This window comes from Canis aureus, chromosome 23, assembly GCF_053574225.1.
Source record: "Canis aureus isolate CA01 chromosome 23, VMU_Caureus_v.1.0, whole genome shotgun sequence".
Lineage (NCBI taxonomy): Eukaryota > Metazoa > Chordata > Mammalia > Carnivora > Canidae > Canis > Canis aureus.
The window spans coordinates 23,263,384-23,284,767 of NC_135633.1; the positions used below are offsets into that span (position 1 = coordinate 23,263,384).

The 21,384-nt window shown below is 37.9% G+C and overlaps 1 protein-coding gene across 1 annotated transcript; it reads left to right on the forward strand.

The window, feature by feature from the left end:
- The first annotated feature begins 19,576 nt into the window (after window positions 1–19,576).
- LOC144295402 (olfactory receptor 52P1-like) lies at window positions 19,577–20,530 on the forward strand. Its single transcript, XM_077867793.1, has one exon. The coding sequence runs from the start codon at window positions 19,577–19,579 to the stop codon at window positions 20,528–20,530; it is 954 nt and encodes a 317-aa protein (XP_077723919.1).
- The last annotated feature ends 854 nt before the right edge of the window (window positions 20,531–21,384 follow it).

Here is a 21,384-nt window from a genome sequence, read left to right on the forward strand (position 1 = left end):
GCACCTGGGTGGCTCAGCAGAGTGAGTGTCGACTCTTGGTTTCAGCTCAGGTCATGATCTCAGTGTCCTGTGATCAGCCAGCATTGGGTCATGTGCTAAGCATAGAGTCTGCTTGTCCCTTTCCCTCTGCTCCTCCCCTTATCCCCCACTATAAACGTTCTCTCTCTCTCTAAAATAAATAAATCGCTCAAAAAATTATAAGCTCTCAGCGATTAGCACATTCTAAAAATAAGTGTTATATTTACATTCAAAAATACCATTAGAAAGCATAATTGAATGACAAATCTTATTCACATATACAGAACCTGAAGATATAATGTACATAATCACACGTAGAAATCATTCACACCCTTAGGGCCACCTGGGTGACTCAGTGGATTAAGCGACTCTTAATTTTGGCTCAAGTCAGGATCTCATAGTCCTGAGATTAACCCCCCTGCTTAAGATTCTCTGTCTCTCTCTCCCCCTCCTCCATTGATGCTTGCTCTCTCTCTCTCTCTAAAAAAAAAAAAAAAAAAAAAAAAAGAAAGAAAGAAAAGAAAAAAGAAATAAAAAGAAATCATTAACACTTTGTTAGAGAGTGTAAGGGCATACACCTGAAATAGAAATATATTCTTTACTCTGTGTAACTGTATCTGTTCTCCTAAAACATTCCTGTAGTTTCACTGTGACTACACAAATAACAATATTCTTAATTTATAAAATTTTTATAGTTTCTTAGGAAATATTAAAAATCAGAGAAATAAAACAATTTAAAAATACATTTCAAGGGGTTCCTGGGTGGCTCAGTTGGTTGTATCCAACTCTTGATTTCAGCTCAGGTTGTGGTCTCAGGTCATGATTTCACACCCACGTATCTCAAAATAACAGAATATGAAGTACAGAAGTAACACTAGATACATAGAAAAATTAAGGAATAAATTTAATGAATTTTAGTGCCATTTAATTTTTTAAAGAAAATATGGATTATGTAATAGCCATGTAGCAGACTCAAAGATAAATCTATACCTAATTTCTTTTTATTTCAAGTTTGTATTTAAATTCCAGTTAGCTAAAATACTGTGCAACATGAGTTTCAGGTGTAGAATTTAGTAATTTGTCACTCACATACAGCACTTCATGCTCACCACACCATACCCATCGCCTATTTAATCTATCTCTCTGCCCTATACCTAATTTCTTAACCCAAATATAAGTATTACTATGCTACAAACTCATTTGTACTTATACCATATCATACACATAAAAATGAAACTGTAAAATTCAGGAACAACTGTTCTTTTAAAAGAGATCTTTTGAATAAGCTACAGCTTATCCTTACAGATAAGGACAGGAAATGAGAGTTCATAAAATGAAAATCAATGCTTTGACACAGACACACATACATATATAAGGATACATAAAAACAGTGAGAAATAAAAACTCAAACTATTTGCAATTCAACACATGCCAAAATTAGTTTACTCAGGCAAAACATACTTACACATCAATATGACAAAAGACAGCATAAACCTATAAAAACAAGATATAGAATTTAAATGTAAAAAAAAATTCAGTTGTCAGTAGTTTGAAATGGTCAATAAATATTAAAATAGATTCGATGTCATCTAAAATTAAATAACCACAAAATTTAAAATAATAGGTCAAATACAACTCCATATTTGGTATATAATTGGCAAATAAAACATGGTTATCAGAATCTGAGGTTGTTCAGAGACTTGCATTTGCTTTTCTTTTTTTTTTTTTTTTTTTTTTTTGCCAAGAACCCTTTGCAATTTCATTTACATCAACACACCTTCATTTTCTTGTGGACTCATACATGTTTCCAATACAATTCGCGTCATTTTTTGAGCGTCTACTATTTGTTACATACTGTGCTAGGCGGGTAATAGGGGATAAAAACAAAACTCATTTTGTCCTTAACATCTTGGAACTTATCAATAGGGAATAGAAGAGCAATATAGTTAGTACTACATATTCCTAGCCCCCTTTTAAAAAAAAAAATTCAATTTAATTAACATACAATGTATTATTATTTTCAGAGTAAGAATTTAGTGATTCATCAGTTGAAGTAATCAGCACTTGGGTGTTGTATGCTATCACTTCTTTTTTTTATTTTATTTTATTTTATTTTATTTTATTTTATTTTATTTTATTTTATTTTTTTATTGGTGTTCAATTTACTAACATACAGAATAACACCCAGTGCCCGTCACCCATTCACTCCCACCCCCCGCCCTCCTCCCCTTCTACCACCCCTAGTTCGTTTCCCGGAGTTAGCAGTCTTTACGTTCTGTCTCCCTTTCTGATATTTCCCACACATTTCTTCCCCCTTCCCTTCTTTTCCCTTTCACTATTATTTATATTCCCCAAATGAATGAGAACATATAATGTTTGTCCTTCTCCGACTGACTTACTTCACTCAGCATAATACCCTCCAGTTCCATCCACGTTGAAGCAAATGGTGGGTATTTGTCATTTCTAATAGCTGAGTAATATTCCATTGTATACATAAACCACATCTTCTTTATCCATTCATCTTTCGTTGGACACCGAGGCTCCTTCCACAGTTTGGCTATCGTGGCCATTGCTGCTATAAACATCGGGGTGCAGGTGTCCCGGCGTTTCATTGCATTTGTATCTTTGGGGTAAATCCCCAACAGTGCAATTGCTGGGTCGTAGGGCAGGTCTATTTTTAACTGTTTGAGGAACCTCCACACAGTTTTCCAGAGTGGCTGCACCAGGTCACATTCCCACCAACAGTGTAAGAGGGTTCCCTTTTCTCCGCATCCTCTCCAACATTTGTTGTTTCCTGCCTTGTTAATTTTCCCCATTCTCACTGGTGTGAGGTGGTATCTCATTGTAGTTTTGATTTGTATTTCCCTGATGGCAAGTGATGCAGAGCATTTTCTCATATGCATGTTGGCCATGTCTATGTCTTCCTCTGTGAGATTTCTGTTCATGTCTTTTGCCCATTTCATGATTGGATTGTTTGTTTCTTTGGTGTTGAGTTTAATAAGTTCTTTATAGATCTTGGAAACTAGCCCTTTATCTGATATGTCATTTGCAAATATCTTCTCCCATTCTGTAGGTTGTCTTTGAGTTTTGTTGACTGTATCCTTTGCTGTGCAAAAGCTTCTTATCTTGATGAAGTCCCAATAGTTCATTTTTGCTTTTGTTTCTTTTGCCTTCGTGGATGTATCTTGCAAGAAGTTACTATGGCCGAGTTCAAAAAGGGTGTTGCCTGTGTTCTTCTCTAGGATTTTGATGGAATCTTGTCTCACATTTAGATCTTTCATCCATTTTGAGTTTATCTTTGTGTATGGTGAAAGAGAGTGGTCTAGTTTCATTCTTCTGCATGTGGATGTCCAATTTTCCCAGCACCATTTATTGAAGAGACTGTCTTTCTTCCAATGGATAGTCTTTCCTCCTTTATCGAATATTAGTTGCCCATAAAGTTCAGGGTCCACTTCTGGATTCTCTATTCTGTTCCACTGATCTATGTGTCTGTTTTTGTGCCAGTACCACACTGTCTTGATGACCACAGCTTTGTAATACAACCTGAAATCTGGCATTGTGATGCCCCCAGATATGGTTTTCTTTTTTAAAATTCCCCTGGATATTCGGGGTCTTTTCTGATTCCACACAAATCTTAAAATAATTTGTTCTAACTCTCTGAAGAAAGTCCATGGTATTTTGATAGGGATTGCATTAAACGTGTATATTGCCCTGGGTAACATTGACATTTTCACAATATTAATTCTGCCAATCCATGAGCATGGAATATTTTTCCATCTCTTTGTGTCTTCCTCAATTTCTTTCAGAAGTGTTCTATAGTTTTGAGGGTATAGATCCTTTACATCTTTGGTGAGGTTTATTCCTAGGTATCTTATGCTTTTGGGTGCAATTGTAAATGGGATTGACTCCTTAATTTCTCTTTCTTCAGTCTCATTGTTAGTGTATAGAAATGCCACTGACTTCTGGGCATTGATTTTGTATCCTGCCACGCTACCGAATTGCTGTATGAGTTCTAGCAATCTTGGGGTGGAGACTTTTGGGTTTTCTATGTAGAGTATCATGTCATCGGCGAAGAGGGAGAGTTTGACTTCTTCTTTGCCAATTTGAATGCCTTTAATGTCTTTTTGTTGTCTGATTGCTGAGGCTAGGACTTCCAGTACTATGTTGAATAGCAGTGGTGAGAGTGGACATCCCTGTCTTGTTCCTGATCTTAGGGGAAAGGCTCCCAGTGCTTCCCCATTGAGAATGATATTTGCTGTGGGCTTTTCATAGATGGCTTTTAAGATGTCGAGGAATGTTCCCTCTATCCCTACACTCTGAAGAGTTTTGATCAGGAATGGATGCTGTATTTTGTCAAATGCTTTCTCTGCATCTAATGAGAGGATCATATGGTTCTTGGTTTTTCTCTTGCTGATATGATGAATCACATTGATTGTTTTACGGGTGTTGAACCAGCCTTGTGTCCCAGGGATAAATCCTACTTGGTCATGGTGAATAATTTTCTTAATGTACTGTTGGATCCTATTGGCCAGTATCTTGTTGAGAGTTTTTGCATCCATGTTCATCAGGGATATTGGTCTGTAATTCTCCTTTTTGGCGGGGTCTTTGTCTGGCTTTGGAATTAAGGTGATGCTGGCTTCATAGAACGAATTTGGAAGTACTCCATCTCTTTCTATCTTTCCAAACAGCTTTAGGAGAATAGGTATGATTTCTTCTTTAAACGTTTGATAAAATTCTCCTGGGAAGCCATCTGGCCCTGGACTCTCGTGTCTTGGGAGGTTTTTGATGACTGCTTCAATTTCCTCCCTGGTTATTGGCCTGTTAAGGTTTTCTATTTCTTCCTGTTCCAGTTTTGGTAGTTTGTGGCTTTCCAGGAATGCGTCCATTTCTTCTAGATTGCCTAATTTATTGGCGTATAGCTGTTCATAATATGTTTTTAAAATCGTTTGGATTTCCTTGGTGTTGGTAGTGATCTCTCCTTTCTCATTCATGATTTTATTAATTTGAGTCTTCTCTCTCTTCTTTTTAATAAGGCTGGCTAATGGTTTATCTATCTTATTAATTCTTTCAAAGAACCAGCTCCTGGTTCTGTTGATCTGTTCCACAGTTCTTCTGGTCTCGATTTCGTTGAGTTCTGTTCGAATCTTTATTAACTCCCTTCTTCTCTTGGGTGTAGGATCTATTTGCTGTTTTTTCTCTAGCTCCTTTATGTGTAAGGTTAGCTTTTGTATTTGAGTTCTTTCCAGTTTTTGAATGGATGCTTGTATTGCGATGTATTTCCCCCTTAGGACTGCTTTTGCTGCATCCCAAAGATTTTGAACGGTTGTATCTTCATTCTCATTAGTTTCCATGAATCTTTTTAATTCTTCCTTAATTTCTTGGTTGACCCTTTTATCTTTTAGCAGGATGGTCCTTAACCTCCATGTGTTTGAGGTCCTTCCAAACTTCTTGTTGTGATTTAGTTCTAATTTCAAGGCATTATGGTCCGAGAATATGCAGGGGACAATCCCAATCTTTTGGTATCGGTTCAGACCCGATTTGTGACCCAATATGTGGTCTATTCTGGAGAAAGTTCCATGTGCGCTTGAGAAGAATGTGTATTCAGTTGAATTTGGATGTAAAGTTCTGTAGATATCTGTGAAATCCATCTGGTCCAGTGTATCATTTAAAGCTTTCGTTTCTTTGGAGATGTTTTGCTTAGAAGACCTATCGAGTATAGAAAGAGCTAGATTGAAGTCACCAAGTATAAGTGTATTATTATCTAAGTATTTCTTCACTTTGGTTAATAATTGATTTATATATTTGGCAGCTCCCACATTCGGAGCATATATATTGAGGATTGTTAAGTCCTCTTGTTGAATAGATCCTTTAAGTATGATATAGTGTCCCTCTTCATCTCTCACTACAGTCTTCGGGGTAAATTTTAGTTTATCTGATATAAGGATGGCTACCCCTGCTCTCTTTTGAGGACCATTCGAATGGTAAATGGTTCTCCAACCTTTTATTTTCAGGCTGTAGGTGTCCTTCTGTCTAAAATGAGTCTCTTGTAGACAGCAAATAGATGGGTCCTGCTTTTTTATCCAGTCTGAAACCCTGCGCCTTTTGATGGGGTCATTAAGCCCGTTCACATTCAGAGTTACTATTGAGAGATATGAGTTTAGTGTCATCATGATATCTATTCAGTCTTTGTATTTGTGGACTGTTCCACTGAACTTCTTCTTAAAGGGGAATTGTAAGAGGCCCCCTTAAAATTTCTTGCAGAGCTGGTTTGGAGGTCACATATTCTTTTAGTTGCTGCCTGTCTTGGAAGCTCTTTATCTCTCCTTCCATTTTGAATGAGAGCCTTGCTGGATAAAGTATTCTTGGTTGCATGTTCTTCTCATTTAGGACCCTGAATATATCCTGCCAGCCCTTTCTGGCCTGCCAGGTCTCTGTGGAGAGGTCTGCTGTTACCCTAATACTCCTCCCCATAAAAGTCAGGGATTTCTTGTCTCTTGCTGCTTTAAGGATCTTCTCTTTATCTTTGGAATTTGCAAGCTTCACAATTAAATGTCGAGGTGTTGAACGGTTTTTATTGATTTTAGGGGGGGATCTCTCTATTTCCTGGATCTGAATGCCTGTTTCCCTTCCCAGATTAGGAACGTTTTCAGCTAGAATTTGTTCAAATACATATTCTGGCCCTCTGTCCCTTTCGGCGCCCTCGGGAACCCCAATTAAACGTAGGTTTTTCTTTCTCAGGCTGTCGTTTATTTCCGTTAATCTATCTTCATGGTCTTTTAATTGTTTGTCTCTTTTTTCCTCAGTTTCCCTCTTTGCTATCAACTTGTCTTCTAGGTCACTCACTCGTTCTTCCACCTCGTTAACCCTCGTCGTTAGGACTTCTAGTTTGGATTGCATCTCATTCAATTGATTTTTAATTTCTGCCTGATTAGCTCTAAATTCTGCAGTCATGAAGTCTCTTGAGTCCTTTATACTTTTTTCTAGAGCCACCAGTAGCTGTATAATAGTGCTTCTGAATTGGCTTTCTGACATTGAATTGTAATCCAGATTTTGTAACTCTGTGGGAGAGAGGACTGTTTCTGATTCTTTCTTTTGAGGTGAGGTTTTCCTTCTAGTCATTTTGCTTAGTGCAGAGTGGCCAAAAGCAAGTTGTATTGGGAAAAAGAGAAAAAGAGAGGAGAGAAAGAAGGAAAGAAAAGAGAAAGAGAAAAAAAGGGAAGAAAAAGAAAAAAAAAACGAAAGAAAAAAAAAAGGGAAGAAAAAGAGAAAGAAAAAGAAAGGAGAAAAAAAGGGGGTGGGAGAAGGATACAAATCAAAAAGCAAAATAAAACAAAAACAAAAACAAAAACAAACAAACAAAAAAAGAACCACGGGGGAGTATCTTCTGATTCTGTGTACTTTAAGTCCCTTGGCTTCTCCTGGAAGTTGTCAGTCTAGCTGGTGTTCTGGGGGAGGGGCCTGTTGTGCTGATTTTCAGGTGTTAGCAGTTGGGGGAGCTGCTGTGCCCCTGCCTGGCGCAGGGCTCAGGGGGGTTGTTTACCCCGTGAGGCCGCAGGAGGAACAGCCCCAGTGGCGGGGCAGCTCTGGAAACCTGGATTCAGCTCCGGCAGGAACTCCGTCTGCAGGGCCTGGAGGCTCCGGGGCGGGGCCGCTGATGTGCTCAGCTGGGGCAGGAGCGTCCTCGCTGTCCTGGGCCCTCCCGGCCTCTGCCTGTCCCGGGGGAGGCCGGATCCTGGGCTGTGTCCCGGCGCCCTGTGCTCCGGAGCCTGCGCTGGTGGATTCGCGCTCCCGGGCCGCGCAACCCCCTCCGCGGAGCCGCCGCCCGAGCCCCTCCGAGCTGCTCCTGGAACCGCGCAGCCCCCTCCGCACGGAGCCTCTTCCTCTGCCCGAGCCCCTCCGAGCTGCTCTCGGGGCCGCGCAGCCCCCTCCGCGGAGCCGCCGCCCGAGCCCCTTCAGCTGCTCCGGGTCCCGCCGGGTCCCGCCGTGCGCGCTGCAGCCCTTAGGGAGCTCGGCGCACTCTCCTGGGCGCGCAGTTGCTGTTACTGTTCCAGGGAGCCCGAGGGCATCCCCGCCCTCCTGGGTCCTGCTCCACCTCCCTGCGAGCCCCTTTCCGCCCGGGAAGGTTGGTGCAGCTCCTGCTCCTCCGGGACGGGGCTCTCCTGTCCTGGGGACACTCGCCCCGGCCTCAGCCCGGCTCCTCGCGGGGCCCCTCCCCCTTGGAGGCCTTTGTTCCTTTATTTCTTTTTCCCCGTCTTCCTACCTTGATAGAAGCGCGAATTCTTCTCACTGTAGCGTTCCAGCTGGTCTCTCTTTAAATCTCAGGCCGAATTCATAGATTTTCAGGATAATTTGAAGGTTTTCTAGGTAGTTTGGTGGAGACAGGTGATTTGGGGACCCTACTCTTCCGCCGTCTTGCTCCTCCCCCCGCATTTGCTTTTCATATGGATGTAAGTTAGCAAGAGATTTTTGGAGATAAGTCACACGTGAATACTGAAATCTCTTATTTAGATTAGATGGAAAGTTATTAATATGTATACTGTTCTATAACGTGTACTTTTGAGGGTCTAATATTTATTAGTTTTATAACAATACAATTGTCAAACTACTCTTCGTTTAAAAGTTGTGTATTAAATATTTTCCAAAATTTTGACAAAATGTTTGAATTAAATAAACGCTACAGTTCATTTTTTAATTGAATCTGTTCTGTATTTCCATGATGACAAAATGGAAGAACACAAAGAAAACATAATAAGGCTTTAGAATGTTACAGAAACACTTCTAAACATCAATAAATGTTGGATGAATAAATTTAAGATTAATCATTCTCCACAGGATATTTTGTTTCTTTTTGTAATTTAAACTCAATTAGCCACATATAGCACATCCTTAGTGTCAGATGTAGTTTTCAGTAATTCATTAGTTGCGTATAACACTCAGTGCTCATCACATCACCTGCCACAGGATTTCTTAAGAAAGTGAGTTAAAAAAAAAAAAAAGTGAGTTTAAATTTAAGTTGAGGAAATAATTTGTGGAGAGATGACTATGCTTTTCTCTCTCAGCTCTCAAACACTAATTGTGGAAAAACACTGATGAAAGGAATAGCTTTAAAAATTGAGACAAGATTTTCTGTCATGGTAAACACCACAAAGTATTTAGATATGATTAGCTCATATGGCTTTTGAGGCAAATTTTAATACCTGTTTTCATTAGCTAAAGTTATGTTTCCATGTGAGGTATATGGAGCAAGCTGCTTATGGTTTAGATTACTTTCAAGAGAAATACTAGCACCTAGTAGCTGGCAACATCACCTGGTAGAGTTACATGGTAACTTATGTGACACCAAACTCAGATTTAATTATAATCAAGATCAATATCTTTCAGTTAGAGTGATAATTGTCACAGAACATCTTAATCCCTGTCAATCTCTAGAGCCATGTATCATTTATTCAAAATGATGTTAGTGCTATGGGCATAAAATTAGGTTATCACATTTATTTCATAATAAATACATTTATTTAGTTGATATATTACAAAAAACAGATTTATTAAAATTAAATAGAAGTAGAAAAAGATTTGAGGGATGATGAAAGGTAGAGATGAAGAGGACAAAGAAAAACCAAAAGGAAACATATCAATGATTCTCACCCTATGGGCTTTTGTTGCCCAGAGAGCCATGAACTCACTGCAGACAATGTAGAAGTCCAAGCATTTATCAGTCATCTTTTTGTAGATTATTGAATAAAATTTTACATGCATATATATATTTTTCAGAGTATTCATTGCTATGATTAATAATATACAATTAATTCAATATTACGCAGTTACAACAATATTTTGTAATGTCTTTTTTCAATATACAATTGCTGAGAGCAAAATTATTCCTTATATGAATAGATAAAAAGTTTACCCCAAACAAGTCCTTACACTTAAATTGGCTAGAAACTACTGCTTTATGCAACTAAAGTACATACAATATGTTTTTTCTTTTTTATTCTTCAATTATTTATTTAGTTATTTATTTAGTTATTATTTATTTATTCATGAAAGACACAGAAAGAGAGGCAGAGGGAGAGCAGGCTCCCTGTGGGGACCCCGATAGGGAACTCGATCCCAGGACCTCAGGATCACGCCTTGAGCCAAAGGCAGCTTCTCAACCTCTGAGTCACCTAGGCATCCCTCAAGTTTTTATTTAAATTCTAGTTTATAATCATATAGTGTAATATCTGTTTCAGGAGTAAAATTTAGTGAATCATCACTTACATGTAACACCTAGTGCTCAAGGCAATAAGGACCCTCCTTAATACTCATCATCCATTTAGCCCATTCCCCACTCCCCTCCTCTCCATCAACTCTCAATTTATTCTCTACAGTTAAGAGCCTCTTATGCTTTCCTCCCTCTTTTCCCCTTCCCCTATGTTCATCTATTTTGTTTCTTAAATTCCACATATGAGTGAAATCATGTTGTCTTTCTCTGACTGACTTGTTTCATTTAGCATAATACACTCTATTTCCATTCACACCATTAAAAAATGGCAAGATTTCATTATTTATGATGGTTGAGTAATATTCCATTATATTTATATATGGAATATATATAATATTATATATGTAATATTCCATTATATATACGTTGAAAAAAAATTTATATATATATATATATATATATATATATATATAATACTACTCTTCTGGTATTATGTAGAATATTATATATATATAAATATATATATGTATCACTTTTTTTATCTATTCATCCGGTGAGTGCATATGAGTCTCCATGAACCTGGTGAGAAGAATTACATAGTAACCACACAAAGGCACATTGGGTCACAGTAAATGGAACAACATAAAAGAATAATAAAATGGAGACCTTGAAATAGACTGAATTATGGTTAATAATTATTATATTATATAATAAATAGACTGAATTATTATTAATAATTATTTCCTGGGCTCAGTAGGAATTGCCAGACTATCTGTCTACACCTAACTCATTTTCACTTGTCTTCTTACAATATTCTCTATGAGTTAAGCATTTGATTAATAGTCCACTGACACTGGGTACTGTAGGTCTGTTCCTAATATCAGTATTTGCCCATATAGGAACACATGAGCTTTATCCACAAATAAACTCTGGGGGTCACAGTGTTCTATGGATGCTCCAGTGTTAATATGTCTCTGCATAGTTCTGGCCTGTCTTGTTTACCTCCATCTTTATGTATCCTGTGTATATAATCAGAGGACTTCTGGGCTTTCCTAAGCCAAATGAGACCTCCCAAACATCATAATATCCCATTACAAGGCAGCCATGGCTAACTACCATCTTGTCCACAGAGACCTTAATGTCCCCAAAGTCATTGCTGTCATACATTTAATCATTCTTGAGTAAGTAACTTTGTCTGGACACCGCAATGGAAAACCTTCATTTGAAGATTCGCAGAGAACAACTATTCAGGTTATTCTATGAGGTATTATTTTAGATCAATCAAGTGGCAGTCAAGTAGGAAAAGAAGATTTCTAGGTAGAGAAATCACAATGTATGTTTACAAAAGACATTTGGGTATTTGAGTAACGTCAGGTGGTACTAGAGAAAGAAGGAAATATTCTCAGAGGTTAAAAAGCATAAATTCAGCATTCTTGCTTCTTTTTTATTTAATTTTTATTTATTTATGATAGTCACAGAGAGAGAGAGAGAGAGAGAGGCAGAGACACAGGCAGAGGGAGAAGCAGGCTCCATGCACCGGGAGCCTGATGTGGGATTCGATCCCGGGTCTCCAGGATCGCGCCCTGGGCCAAAGGCAGGCGCTAAACCACTGCGCCACCCAGGGATCCCCAGTATTCTTGCTTCTATGCAAGAATCTAAGAAGTTCCTGTTACAGAGTGGTTTCTGGTTATGTAACTCACAGTAGTCACAATGTTGAAAGATTAAATTCTAAGAAAACCAAGGGTAGCAAATGACCATGGAGATGTTGGCCATCTCTAAAGTGTCAGAGGCATGAATTGTAGGATAAAAATTTGTGAATTATTTAAGACTGCAGACCGTATGTACAGAAACAGACATTTTGTACTCAGAATTTAATGAGAGTATACTAGGTTTCAGTATCTTCTTTTCTGTGATACAGTTTCATGAAGGAGATGAATGTGAAAAAAGACACAAATAATTCAGTAAATTTGAGATATTCTCATTAGCTTGAAGGCAATTGTTGACCTACTTTGCTAAAGCAGTTTCGCTTATCTGGAGGGGCAATACACTAATGCTACAAAATAAGGAATTTTCAATATTCTTCCAAGAAATATGTGAGAATGGGCTGAGATAAGTGCGGAACAGGAAAACATTAGTGAGTTTTAAAGTTAGCACTATTGACTAAGAGGATGCTGTGGTGAGGAAGAAGTTCAAAGTTAAGAGGACACAGGTTACTGATTTACTGAATCTAAGAGTAGACTATTGGTTGGGAGGATACATGAGTGGGTGATTCAGTAAGGAAATGGGGAAGGATTCCTTCCCTTATGTCTTTGCATAGGGGTGGTGAAGATAAATATACATTTAAAAGCATTTGCAAGTAGAACAGGGACTTTCAGGGAATTTAGAATTCTTAATAATCTTCCCTTCTAAGTAGCAGTATCTAATCATGTATAAAGACAAGATAGTTGGGATCCCTGGGTGGCTCAGCAGTTGAGCGTCTGCCTTCAGCCCAGGGCATGATCCTGGAGTCCTGGGATCAAGTCCCACATCGGGCTCCCTGCATGGAGCCTGCTTCACCCTCTGCCTGTGTCTCTGCCTCTGTCTCGCTCTGTCATGAATAAATAAATAAAATCTTAAAAAAAAAAGGACAAGATAGTAAGTGTAGGTCAATTGAATCTATTATAGATAACATTTGTTGAGCATTCCAGCCACTTTTATAAATGAAAATTCTTTACTGTATTAATATGTACTTATTTACATTCATATTCTTATTTAATTCCTTTAGAAACCATCTGAATGAGTACGTGCTCTTGTTATGCCACCATACTCTCAAAGAAACAAAGGCATGATTTTTATGAGGTGGGAATCAAACACCTGTTAAGTGGAATAGTCAGACTTTCTACCTATGAAATGCTATTCTTTGAATATTGTTTCTCATAATAATGGCTAACACTTATAAGGTGCTTACTATGTGCCAGGTGGCTGACCAAACATTTCATGTAATTGGGTTATATACTTTTCAAAATTACACTATCAAATGAAAGACATTTTTATTACCTGCATTTTGGAGTTCAGAAAATTGAGCTATAGTTGAAGTAATACTAATACCTATAGCTATGATTTCCCCCAGTAGTACTCAATAGCTCAGGTGCAGAAGCAAACAAGCTGGAGACAATGTGAGAGAGCTGCAAAATAGATGAGAAAGAAAGTGTCCCAGAGGAAGGATTCCTGTCCCCTTTGAAGAGTCCTTTTAGGGATCCCTGGGTGGCCAGCGGTTTAGCGCCTGCCTTTGGCCAAGGGTGCGATCCTGGAGACTCGGGATCGAATCCCACGTCGGCTCCCGGTGCATGGAGCCTGCTTCTCCCTCTGCCTATGTCTCTGCCTCTCTCTCTCTCTCTCTCTCTCTCTGTCTCTGTGACTATGATAAATGAATAAAAGAAAAATCAAGAGTCCTTGTAGCAGGACTAAGTATCAAGTTGGCATGAGACAGATTAGTAGGAGAAAATCAGGTGTAGTAGTAGACATGGAAATTTCAAGGACAGTCACTTCAAATGAGATCTATATGTCATCCTGAACTAAAGAGAAGGTAGACCTCAAAGAAAATTGCAGTTCACAGGGCAAAAAGAAGAGCAAATGTTTGGTAATGATGTTTCCCCTGCTATACAAATGGGTCACTCGGGTAAAATTTACCTCCGCTAGTAATGGTTATTCTGGGAAAGACCCTCAATTTAACTTGTTCAATAACTTAAGGGAGGGATAAAAGTTTCTCTTGAGCCTGTAAAGTCTTGATGGTCTTCAGTTCAGAAGAATCTTCATGCCAAAGTGGCCCATCTGGGGGCAGCCTGCCCTTGGTCCCTACAAAAGCAAACGGAATAAGATATTTGGGTATGCTAATAAGTAAAAGTTTGAAGTGATGTTCCACCAAATCTGTTTATCTGGAGAGAAGGAATTAATGCTGGGTGTTAAAGTATGGAAAAAGAATGAGATTTTATATTCATGATGCAGTGTTTTGGAATTTAAGTTTTCAGAGGAGGCACGGTTACAGATGATGATAAATCTTTGTGGGATGATATATAGTGTAGTGAATTCATCATTGGAGGAAGAAAAGTGGGAATGATGAATGGCCAGTGGGTTAGAAAGGATCTAAATGTACAGATTTCAAAGCCGTGTATTAATATAACACAATACAGGTGGAAATATAAAGTAAAGCCAGATAGCAGTGTTTAATGAATATGGGGGAGACCTAGTTATTTATAGACATCAAAGTGGATGATGAAGAGTGTTTGAAGTGCAAAATATGGAACTACAGTGAGATGAAAAGTACCAGTGCAAGGGGAGAGTATCCTGGACACTCCAGTTTAGGGCAACTTAAGAGAATCTTAAAAGAACTTTTTCTTTTCCTTACTTATTGGTATGTCTTTGTTTTTTGTAAGATGGAAAATGGGGTAAATTTTATACAATGAAGCTGAAGCTGCAGACATGAGTTTTCTTTATTTTCTATGTCTTTTTGTTGTTGTTGTTGTTGGGAAAGCAATTGGCTTTAATTATCTTTCAAAATACACCTAAGCCTTTTCCTCAAGTCCCTCCACCTCCCAAAATGTTTAAGAGGCTGATAATATAGATTTGGCCCATATAAATTGTTGCTCTCGACTATTTCAAAATACTTATTCCTTGAATGATAGCAAAATTTGGAATAATAATAGCTTCTGGAAAAAAATGAAAACAGCTATATACATACATACACATAAATATGTGTATGTATGTATATAGTAATGAAAACGACTAACCTGTATATTAGCACATTCCCGTATGAACAGAATGAGGTTTGGGACTTATGTCTGTCACTGAAAACCATAGTCACCAAATGCTGCTCTCCATGTCTCAAAATAATTCCCTCTGTACCCATTTAGGGTACAGCACATAGGGATTCTTTGGATGTCATACTATACTTCCATACTGTGTTGCTTTTGCTTTTTGCAAGGAAGCACAGGGTAGATGAATATTAAGAGAATGTATTATCTTTGATTAAACTGGAGGAGGAATGTATTTATTGATGAAGGGTATTTAGTAAGTCTAGAACCACCACCTTCCCCATGTGCAAACAGAACATAACATGCTCTCATGATTAAAAACCACCTTGACACTATCATAACATTATCTAACAGAAAGAATGTCTCAGTTAATGTCAAATCACTGACAGTTTAGCTGCTTCCTTTGTATCAGAAAGTGAGCAAAACACTTGAGACACAAAGTCCTTAATATATGGTCTTTTTATTTCATGTCTCATATTGATAGTGGAGTACTTAGGACAAGTAAAGGAATAGCTACCACAAGATGTAATATTTGTGCTCATCAATGTATGTGAAAGATATGGGAGCATAGGAAGGTTCTTCACAGTTTGAAGTAGACAACAAGCACTTGAGAGAATCAGAAAATGTTCAACAGGATTTGAAAAGACAGATTAAAGTTTATAAAGCAGATGAGGGAAAAATTAATCAAGTCCAAATGTAGAGACAGTTTAAAGTCATAAAGAATAAAACCATATTGTATGATCCCAGACCTGCTAGAAGTTCTGGGTTACTCTGAAACGAAGTAACGGCAAGACTGGAAGCTTGAGAGATGCAAAAAAAACGTAGAGTGAATTAACATTTTTTGGAATAAGACAATACTTTTAATGATAAGACTTTAAGCAAAATAATCATATCTGACTTTTAAAAGATAATTGATGATGTGAGGAGGTGGACTTTATAAAGAAAAGCCAGAAACAGGAGAAATAATTAGGAGGCTATGCCGCAGACTTTATGGGAGTTAATAAATGTCACAGATAGAGGAAAGGATGAATGACATGCTGAATTTCATGGATATCAAATCATTAAATTCAGTGAGATATAATGGCTGCTTGATTGTACTGTTAAGGTTTTAAAGGGCAAAGGGTCAAGGATAACTCTGAGATTTTTGGTTTAAATGACCGTGTGACAGCTGTTGCCAACAAATGAGAGACAGGCAGATAGTGGGGGAGCTTTGAGGAAAACAGTGAACATCGTGTGGCATATCCCCGACTGTGATTATTTAAGTCATGGTATAAACATGCTAAATATAATAAAACAGAACATAGAAAGCATTGCATGCTCTACTAGCATCATGCTCTCTGGAGGGGCAGATTGCAGGCAACAGATTCGGCTAACTAACCCTGATGCAGGTAAAATGCAAAAGTTGGGAGGCAGAAGGAACATGGTATCTGTATGTTTCAGAAACAAATGCAAAATCAGAACTAACAGGAAGCTAGAGGGTGTGGGCAGGCTTTCTGACTTCCCTGGCAATCTGTCTGGTAAATAGAAGGTAATAAGCAACCTTATTGACCTCATTCAAAATAGGCTGCCATGTTCTTGGAGTTGTTTCCCTATAGATCCCTGAGTTACACATTCCAGGAGCCTGGCCTCTCTCTAAATTGAAACTACTTAACCTCTTTCTCCCAGTATTGTCTTTCTTTTAAAGGGAGAGAGAGAGAGAGAGAGAGAGAGAGAGAGAGAGAGAGAGAGAGAGATTCTATCTATCTTTCTATCATCTATCTATCTTTCTATCTATCACACAGATGGAAATAGCCAGAGAGAGCATGCGTAGGGTTGGAGATGGGGGTGGGGTGTGGGAGAGGGCCATATGAGCAGGGAGAAGCAGACTCCTTGCTGGGCAGGGAACCTGAGGTAAGGCTCAATCCCAGGACCCTGGGATTATGACCCAAACCAATTACAGAGGCTTAACAAACTGGGCCACCCAGACACCCCTTAGTATTGCCTTATAAGTAAATTTACTGATGCCTATAGACCTACTTTTATGACTAAGTATGTATGTATCACAAAGCAATTAAGCTTATTTTTCGTTCTGTGTAATTTTTTCTACCTAGAAATCATGTTTATACTTCTAGATGTACTACTTACTTGCTGTATACTGAGTTCTCTGCCAAACATCCTCTTGAATTTTTGGATTTCCTAAATGGAAGAATATGGAAAAACCTATAAACCTATAAAGATCTTTTTATTAAACTTAAACATCTTTTATAGTTTAAACGTTCAATATTCCCAATTTCTTGCCCCAAATTCTTATCTCTACCTGAGGTTATGGGACTCACATCCAATGTGACAATCCTAAATTCTGGGTCTCTGTATTCTGGATAATGTTTAAATTCTGAATTCTTCTGAAATATTTATAATGATTAACTCAAATTTGAATTCTTATATGGAAGAATTCTTATATGGAAACACCTCAGACACTTACTCACATAGGTACAGAGTAGCATATGCTTAAGAGGAGAATATGCACATTAATTACAACCAGAATGTTTTTTTTCTGAACAGATATTACATGAAAAGTCAAACAAAGAGGTATTGCCAATAGGAATATTTATTAAAATTTATTGAACTTTCATATCAGATGAGTTTCAGGAGTAGATATTGGGAACAATTAAAAATTCTTAAAAAGGCAACGTATGAAGATGAGCGTGTGCATTTCTGAATTGCTATTTTAGGAGGAAATTTGATCCTCAGAAGAGGGTTTGAGGGCCATTACTGGAACAAAAGGACAAGACCAGTGAAGGATCATGAAAAGATGCTTGTAGCACTGAGACCTGGAGTACTGGATTGGAATTACTTTGCTCTCACTGTCATTAGCAGGGAGCAAAGCAAGGGTCAAGGCCAGGAATCCGGGGAGCAGAATGCCAAATGGACTTATATTGTTCCCATTAGTTAAAAATGTGTGTTGATAGCAATGCCTAAATTATCTGAAGGAATGAGGAAATGAAATTTTCAAAAAAGAAAAATAATTGTCAAGGCAGGTAACTTATTTGCAATTTTCCCCCATCACTTAAAATGCTAAATTAAGTTTCATGTAAATCTTTTTAAAAATTGCATATGGTAACTTCATGTAATGTTGAATGCAGTTAACTGTTTTTGGATAGCTCAGAAAAAAAACAGTTTTTCCTCATTATTTGAAACACAGTATACACTTAAAAAATTGGGTTGATTGATCAATGCAGTATTTTAGGTACTTGTTTTTGAATTACATAAAAAATTGTAGAGATACAGCCATGGCAAAAAAAAAAAAAAAAAAACCAACTTGTGTTCTGGACAATATTAATTTAAAATTCTGATGACAGATCTGTGTTTTCCTACTATTTTCAACTAATACCCCTCACTTTTGATATATGCTTCTAATATCCTGTCCTCCTTCTGATTATCTTTAAGATCTTTTCTGAAATAAGAAGGCATTAGTCATGAGTGAGAATAAGGTTTTATTTTTAATGTTCACAAGAATTTTGGTTATATTTAAGCTGTTTGAATTTCTTATTATGCATTCCTGATTATTTAAGTTGTCTGTGGTCTACCATATTGTTAAAATTACAACTGCCTTTTGTATAACCTGCAATTCATTGTATATATGCATGTGTGCATCTGTGTGTTTGTGTATGCCTGCATGAATGTTCACACTTCATTGAAAATTCCTTGAGAGCAGTGGCCTTTGTCTTTTTTTCTTTTTTTTTTTATAAATTTCTTGTTTATTGGTGTTCAATTTGCCAACATATAGAATAACACCCAGTGCTCATCCCATCAAGTGCCCCCTCAGTGCCCGTCACTCAGTCACCCCCACCCCCAGCCCACCTCCCCTTCCACCACCCCTAGTTCCTTTCCCAGATTTAGGAGTCTCTCATGTTCTGTCTCCCTTTCTGATATTTCCCACTCATTTTTTCTCCTTTCCCCTTTATTCCCTTTCACTATTTTTTATATTCCCTTAATGAATGAGACCATATAATGTTTGTCCTTCTCCAATTGACTTATTTCACTCAGCATAATACCTTCCATCCACGTCGAAGCAAATGGTGGGTATTTGTCGTTTCTAATGGCTGAGGAATATTCCATTGTATACATAGACCACATCTTCTTCATCCATTCATCTTGCGATGGACACCGAGGCTCCTTCCACAGTTTGGCTATTGTGGCCTTTGTCTTTCTTAAAGCAAAGTTGATGTCTATATCACACAATTCAAAAAATCCTAGGCACAAAGAAGCAGAAATTTTATCACTGCTTGTATACTTAATAGATAATGGAAATATAAAACTAGAACAGAAAAAACACTGAACAGAGAAGAGAAAATTTAAAAAGAAGTCCATCTTATTTGCAAATAAAGATACCGGGTCCATAACGGGGAAGTGATTAACCCAACAACTTACGGAAGTTTTAGAGAAGAGTCAGCCCTTCACATAGGCTATTTTAGTGTGCCTGGAATCTCCATAAATAAATAATTATTCTGTCAACTTGATTTCTTCCTATAGGAAACTAGCCTCACTACTTTGCACCAGAGCATGCAAACTCTCCAGTTTTAATATGGCAGACAATGCTACACATAGCTACATCTCATCTTTTTTCCTGGTTGGTATTCCTGGTTTGCAAGCTTTTCACTGCTGGATTGGCATCCCTGTCTGCCTCCTGTTTGCCCTGGCCCTGCTGGGGAACAGTGTAATCATCATCACCATCAAAATAGAACCCAGCCTCCACCTGCCTGTGTATTTCTTCCTTTGTATGCTGGCAGTGAATGACATGGCTCTTGTCTCTTCCACAGCCCCCAAGATGCTGGGTATCTTCTGGTTGGATGCTCACAAGTTTGACTTTAGTATCTGTCTAGCACAAATGTATTTTATCCACACATTCTGCATAATTGAGTCAGCCCTCTTGGTTGCCATGGCCTTCGACCGGTATGTAGCTATTTGTATCCCACTGCGTTATACAACCATCTTGACAACACCAATGGTCACTAAAATGGGTCTAGCTGGTGTGATCCGAGCTACCTTTATGGTTTTGCCCTGTCCTCTTCTTATTAAAAGGCTACCGTATTACACTAAATATGTTATCAATCATGCCTACTGTGAGCACATGGCTGTGGTGAAGTTGGCCAGTGCCAACACCCTCATTAACAGAGCATATGGAATCTCTGTGGCCCTTTCAGTGATGGTGTTGGACCTAGGGCTCATAGCTACATCCTATATCAAGATCCTTCAGGCAGTCTTCCGGCTATCTTCTCAGAATGCCCGCTCTAAAGCTCTGGGCACCTGTGCTGCCCATGTCTGCACTCTACTTGTATCGTACACACCTGCGCTATTTAGTTTCCTAACTCACCGTATTGGCAAGAAGGTACCTCCAAGCATTCATATAATTTTTGCAAGTTTGTATCTTTTGGTGCCTCCCACAGTCAATCCCCTGGTGTATGGTGTCAAGACCAAACAGATTCGTGACCGAGTGGCTAGTCTCTTCCTCCCAAACAAGAAGATTTCTGGAAACTAAAATATGTAAATACAAACCCATATTTGCAGATTCTGTTTTATGAAATCATGGTACATTAACAATAGTTGCAACTTTGTCCCCAACATACAATTTCTCAATTCAGTTTTATTTCTCAGCAGAGATATTTGATGTTGTACATTTTTCTCTCTTTTTTCATTTTTTAATATTTCCCTTTCTTTCTCTTGGAAATAAGCTTCATGGGAAGCATTCAATAAATACTTGCAATAATTGTTATTTATTATTGACATTATTTTGTATTCTATATTTATGAATAATATTTCATGATATTCACAAATGTGAAATAACTAGGTTTATTTTTGTAATAATTTTAAAATTCTCAGTATATTGGACAATGTAATTTAAGAAAACAAATTATTTTCCAATTCACACTGTTACATGCACAGATATAAAATTCTTCAGTAAAAGTCATCATTTTCAAGTTTCATTTTACTTGTTATAACAGTTGTAATAACGGCTTAACACTCAAATAATGATCACTGTGGGTTTGACTGTTTACTAAGCCTTTTACATTTATTTACTCCTTTAGTCCACAAAACTATACTGTGATGTGGGTAGTATTATTATTCTCCTCGTACCAAGTAGAAAACTGAGGCACAAAAAGGTTTAGTAAATTGCATAAAGGTAGCTCCCCTAGCACAAGGCAATATAAAATTGAACCCAGGGACTCTGGCTTTCAAAATACATGCTCTGTATTATGCAATATTGCCCATTAATATGCTTATACTTACTTGCCTTATAAATATGGATGCTTATTCCTCTATTTTAATTTTTTACCCTTCTACATCTCCTCTTCTTTTCTATATTGTGGTAGATATTTCTTAAATTTCCTTAAA